At 55.2% G+C, this 6,000-nt stretch overlaps 2 protein-coding genes across 2 annotated transcripts; one reads left to right on the forward strand and one right to left on the reverse strand.

Moving 5' to 3' along the window:
• Positions 1-374: 374 nt before the first annotated feature.
• GUITHDRAFT_145289 (hypothetical protein) lies at positions 375-3,241 on the forward strand (the record flags this gene model as incomplete). The annotated part of the gene is made up of 10 exons (XM_005823968.1): positions 375-1,160; positions 1,212-1,317; positions 1,436-1,513; positions 2,003-2,049; positions 2,399-2,435; positions 2,479-2,555; positions 2,719-2,762; positions 2,905-3,009; positions 3,069-3,143; positions 3,190-3,241. The coding sequence occupies 10 exons, from the start codon at positions 375-377 to the stop codon at positions 3,239-3,241; spliced, it is 1,407 nt and encodes a 468-aa protein (XP_005824025.1).
• Positions 3,242-4,523: 1,282 nt separating this feature from the next.
• Positions 4,524-5,975, reverse strand: GUITHDRAFT_155064 (hypothetical protein; the record flags this gene model as incomplete). Its single annotated transcript, XM_005823969.1, has 5 exons — positions 4,524-4,787; positions 5,046-5,285; positions 5,502-5,518; positions 5,579-5,665; positions 5,885-5,975. Coding segments are annotated over 5 exons (609 nt in total), but the record flags the coding sequence as incomplete, so codon positions are not given.
• Between the last annotated feature and the right edge of the window lie 25 nt (positions 5,976-6,000).

Below are 6,000 nucleotides of genomic sequence, written 5' to 3' on the forward strand. Positions count from 1 at the left end.
CATTCACTATGTTTCCGAAGGAAATGAAGGGACGCAACAGGAGGGGATTACGGGGGCGGTGAGGGAGAGGAGAGGGAGAGGGAGAGGGACAGGGACAGGGACAGGGACAGGGACAGGGACAGGGGACAGGGAGAAGGGAGAGGGAGAGGGAGAGGGAGAGGGAGAGGGAGAGGGACAGGGAGAGGGAGAGGAGTCGGAGAGGGACAGGGACAGGGACAGGGACAGGGACAGGGACAGGGACAGGGACAGGGACAGGGACCTGTCCAGCTCTCACAATCAGCTTAGGGGGAGGGGTGGAAGGTGGGAGAAGGGGGGGGGCAACGAGGATCAGCGTGCTGATAGCTCTTGGCAGATGAGATGACAACGCTGAGAACATGCGAGCACGAGCTCAACTCCTCCTCGCGCTCCTCGCATGTTCAGCCTCCGTTCGAGCCGTCTCTCATTGTGAAGAGGAGACGAGCGCTGGCCTACAGGTCTTCAGACCGTCAAGGAATGAGTATGTAAGGACGGGAGAGGTCGACATCGAGTTCCGAGTCAGCAGGCAGACGTCGAGCAGGTCTCGTTTCTACATCTTCCTCAATGACACTGAGGTAGCGAGTGGGATGAGAGGAGGGGAGGGAGAGATCATTTCTCGCTCCATCCTCCTCCTCGAGCCCGGCAGGACTTCGCTGACTGTCATACACTCCTGCGACGACGGCGCGGGGGAGGGCCTGGACAAGGAGAAATACATAGGAGCCGCCTTGTCCTCCTTCACCGCTGTCGACCCCTCCACAGCTGACAGTCACTTGCTCCAACCCGATCAGCTCAAGTCGCATGACAGGATTCAGGTCCAGCTGCCCGAGCGCGGCTGGTCGGTCGTCGTAGAGTCCTCGCTCGAGAGAGATCCTGCCAAGTACTCCTCCTCCGACGACAGTATCGACATCGACTGCATGGTCATTCAGTCTTCTCTCACCGACGTCCCTTCCTCTCCTCCCGTCCTCCCCCCTGGCACTGAGGTCGAAGGAAGAGCTACCTTCAGCGGGCAGCCAGCAGGAGCGGTAACTTGGCCTCCTCTCGGTTATGACCATAGCCTGAAGCGCTCGACGTCGATATCGAACATGCACTTTCAGCTAGCGGTCAAGGACATTCAACGGCCGGGCATCTACAACTTCACTGTGCTGGTGAGTGCGAGGAGCCTTTTGACAAGACAAGTTATGCTGATGACGTGGCAGATCGATCTGCGAGACTACGGTATGGTGGAAACACAACTGCAATTTGAGTTTGAAGGGACGTTGTCTGATCCCCTGGAGAAGAACTATCCCGTCGCTCGGTCGTCAGGTTGAACTTGCTGCAGGAAGTCTTGTGCTAACAGGACACCCCTACAGATAGCGTCTTAGTCCGCTGCCTGGTACTCAGACCTGAACTTCTCTCCTGAGTGAATGATCACCATGAACAGGAAGACATGTGGACTTCACATTCTTGCTGGTCGTTCGTCAGGTCAAGACTGTTCAGCACCCCGTTCGTCTTGACGCAGGTGGTGAAGGAAACGAGTCTTGTGACATGTTCGATGTGATTTGTTCTGATCTTCCTCTTCCCTTCGTGGTTCCAATGTTGCTGTCCCTATTATTCCATCCCCTCTCCTGGCTTTCTCCTCCCCTCCATTATTCCATTCCTCTCCTCTCCTCTCATCTCATCTCACCTCCTCCCCTCTCATCTCATCTCATCTCATCTCCTCTCTTCTCCTCCCTTCTCCTCTCCTCTCCCCTCGCCTCCTCTCCGCTCCACTGATCTCCTCACCTCACCTCACCTCACCTCACCTCACCTCACCTCTCCACTCAACTCCTCTCCTCTCCTCTCCTCTCCTCTCCTCTCCACTCCACTCCTCTCCTCTCGTGTATGTTCATTTCGTCTCCCTCTCTTCCCTGCTCTTATGAACTGCTTCTCTTTCCTGCCACCTTACGTCCCTCCTTTCTCTCTTCCTTGGTTTCCCTTCCTCTGTTCTTTTCTTGACACTCGTTCTCAGCTGGAGCTGATAATTCTTTCTCTCGTGTCAAATCACTTCTTCGAAAGGTGAGGAACAAGTTAAGATTCTCCATCTCATATACTCTCCAGAGAAAACAACGCTGAATTCCGGAGGATTTTTCCTGCTCAGTATGTTCCTTCCAGATACCAGGTCTCAGCCTCCTCTACCGCCACCACCACCTCCTCCTCCACTCGCTCGTTGTCTTGTATCTCCTCCCTGCTTCTCATTCCTTTCATGGATTCTCTTCCTGCCTGTCCCATCTTTGCTTTCTCCCTCTTCCTGCCCTTCTCCCTTCCCTTTCCCTCGATTTTCTCTCCTTCCTTCCTGCTCCCAACTTTTCTCTCCTCCCTCTCCCCCTCTTCTCTCAATTCTCCCCCCTCATCTCAATCTCTACAGTCTTGTGCGGTAGTCGGCAACGCCGGACACATCTTCGGTAGCGCTCTCATGATGACGTGGCAAGGCTGACTTGCTTGTAGGCTCAAAGTTGGGCGCAGAGATCGACTCGCATGAAGCTGTAATGCGATTCAATGAGGTTGTACTTGCTCCATGGGAGGTTCAAACGTGATCATGTGCTGCACAATGAAGATTCTTTCTTGGTTGTTTCATTGAATGATATCAACCAGAGGAGCAAGTGATTGTGTTGGCAGTGCATTCTTGTTTGTAAACATTGTGGATCTGCTTTTGTTGGGTTTTCTAGCTCTAATCCTTACTATCAGGCTCCAACTGAGAGTTTTGAGGAAGATGTAGGCGGCAAGACTACGTAAATCATCATCATCATAATCATAATCATAATCATAATCATCATCATCGTCGTCATGACATTGCTCGCAGTCACAGGATTGTGCATGCCAGCGATCCTATCAGGAAGTTCCTGCACAAGGTGTGACTTCAGCGTTTCTCAGCTGGTGGGTGACCGCAAACTTCCCAGGTCTGGGCGGTGAAGAAACCCCGGAGATCCTCTTCTACTACCCCAACTTCAAGAACGACGTCGAGGACGCGCTGTACTGGTGCTGCTGGGCCCCTCCTGGGGTCAGAGGGTGGTACAAGAGCTGAGAAACTCCTGCAGGGTGGTGAACAGAACGAGGGAGGACATCTTCTTCATCTCCCCCTCCTTCGTTCAGTTCGCGTGGAAGCAGATCAGGTGCCTTGGGCCCTCCTGTGCTGGGGGTTTGCTGAGGGGCAGCCAGCGCCAAGGGCCTTGACAAGATCCCGACCTCGGGCTTCCTCGGCATCCTGTGACTCCCTTCTTCCTCCCTCTTCGTCCTCCTTCTCCTCCTCCTCCTCCTCCTTCTCCTCCTCTTTCCATCCTCCCTCCTTGTGCTCCTCATCCTCATCCTCATCCTCATCCTCATCCTCATCCTCATCCTCATCCTCATCCACCATCACAACCTCCTCCTCCTGCCCCCGAACCCCTCAACCTCCTTCTCCTCCTCCTCCTGCCTCCCCTACTGCCTTCTCACCTCCTCCTGCAGCTGGGCCCTTCAGGAATGCGACCGGGTGAGCACATATGGCTTCGGCTCTTACCGACAGGTCTCTCCGCCTCCCTCCTCCTCCTCTCCTCTCCTCTCCTCTCCTCTCCTCTCCTCTCCTCTCCTCTCCTCTCCTCTCCTCTCCTCTCGTGTCCTCGGTTCTGTTCCTTCTGTTCCTCTTCTTCTCCTTGATTGTCCTTCCTTCCACTGCTCTCCCTTCTCTCCTCCTCTTCTGCCCTCCTCCCTTCCCACTCTTCTCCTGCTCATCGCACTCGGGCTCTTCTCTCTCCCTCGTTGATTTGTCTCGCAGCTACACAAGGAGGACTCGGATGAATGTATCAGCGGATCATGTAATTTTCCTCCTCCTCCTCTTCCTCCTCCTCCTCCTCCTCCTCCTCTCCCTTCTCCTCCTCCTCCTCCTCCTCCTCTCCCTTCTCCTCCTCCTCCTCCTCCTCCTCTCCCTTCTCCTCCTCCTCTCCCTCCTCTCTTCTCCTCCTGCTTCCTCCACATTTCTCCTCCTTCCTCCCTCCTGCAGTTCTGTCTCTCCCTCCCTATCCTTGTTCATCATCTTCCTCTCTCTCCTTCTTCTCCCTCCTCTCCTACCTCCCTCTCCCCCCCCTTTCTCTTCTCCCCTTGACTCACTCTCCTCAAGGTACTCGACGTGTCGTTCCTTCCAACGAACTTCCTCGACCTCGCAGCGGCTACAGGTTCCCCAGCTGACCTCCAGCAGCGGCCGCGTGACGATGTCAAGGTACTTCCGATCGACCGACGAGCGACCTTGGTCGTATGGGCACAAGGTGAGGGGAAGGAAGAAAGCACTAGCAGGAGCAGGAGCAGGAGCAGGAGCAGGAGCAGGAGGAGATTTATGATGGGGGGAGAGGGGGGATCAGGACGAGGACGGGGAGAGGGAGAGAGAGGGAGAGGGAAAGGGGATGGGATGTAGCAGAAGAGATGTAGTAGATGGAAGATGAGGGATGAGGAGGACGAGGACGAGGAGGACGGCAACTGCGGCAATGACGTGTGCCTGGCAGTGGGGCGAAGAGGATCGGATGCATCAGGTAAGGAAAGTTCATGTACAGCACAAGACATGACCCTCCTCCTCCTCCTCCTCCTCTTCCAGGTATGGCACGACGGCGGGCTCCTCACCCGAAGGTTCTAGCGGAGCTGCCCTCTCCCTCCCCAGCAGCAAGGGGATACTTCTCCTCGAGGAAGCGCTCAAACTGGCGGCAGGCAGCAAGGAAATCTCCCTTGCTCTCCTCGGTGTCGGCGATGACAGTGGGACCGTCGACGAAGCGAACGCGCATCTTGAGATCAACCTGAGGACAAGAGCCGTTCAGAGACGAGCACGAGCACGAGCACGAGCACGAGCACGAGCAAGAGCAAGAGCAAGAGCAAGACTGGAGAGAAGGCAACGACAAAGACAGAAGAAATGAAGCAGGAATCCAGGAAGAACTGGAACTGGCAGATGATAATGAGGAGGAGGAGGAGGAGGAGCAGCAGCAGCAGCAGCAGCAGCAGCGGCAGCAGCAGCAGCAGCAGCAGCGGCAGCGGGATTTTGGGTGGTTCAAACAGACCTCCTCCTCTCCAGCATCGGCACCAGGAGCAGGGCGGGCAACAGCCTTGTCATACTCCTTCCTCTCCTTCTCTGCAGTGGCAGGACGGTCAGCCCATAGGACGATGGCGCATAACCTTACCCAGCTTCTCATCCACAGGGATCTTGATCGCGTTGACCCAGGCCTCCCCGTCAGCGGCTCCTCCGTCAGCTTCTTCACCAGGTCCAGGAACATCTCCAGGTTTCCGGGCCGCCAGTACGCCTGCCCCCCTTTCAGCAAGGAGAGCACTCGAGAAATCCCATCCCCCCCCCTCCCCCCCCCAAGCCCCAGCCTCCCACAGTCCCCGTCCCACAGAGTCCTCCTCTCTTCCTCCTCAAGCTCTCCCTCGTCCTCTCCCTTCCTCGGCTCCCCTTTCCTCCACATCGCCTTCTCCTCCCCTCTTCTCTTCTCTTCAGGTCCCCTTTGACTCATCATCACCTCCTCGAGCATCGGCCCTGTTCATGCATCAGCTCTGTGAACGTTCGCTTCCTCCTCCTCCTCCTCCTCCTCCTCACCGATCTTGTTGTTGTCCACAATCTGTCCGAAGTTCTTCAAGAAGAAGTTGCGAGTTTGATGCACCGCCATCTCAGCAAGAACGTAGCCTGTAGACATCATATGAGAAGGAAGACAATAAAATTGCAACGTCGCATGAAACAAGAACGCACATAAAAAGTCAACAAAGACTTCATACGATAAGGAAAGAGAACAACAACATCGCGAAAATATCACATGAGAGGAAGGAGAAACGTGTGTCATAAGATTACAGGAAGAAGCAGGCAAGAGTTTCAAAACTTCACATCATCGGGCTACTTCCCGCTCACCATGGTAATAGCAGGCTGATTCGTCGGAGAGCAAGTGAGGTACAGAAAGAAGAGGGCGAGGGGATGGTCCTCCTTGAATCTCGAGCTCGATCTTCCAATGTGCAGTCAGTACTCTG

This window comes from Guillardia theta (assembly GCF_000315625.1).
Source record: "Guillardia theta CCMP2712 unplaced genomic scaffold GUITHscaffold_100, whole genome shotgun sequence".
In the NCBI taxonomy this organism is placed as follows: Eukaryota; class Cryptophyceae; order Pyrenomonadales; family Geminigeraceae; genus Guillardia; species Guillardia theta.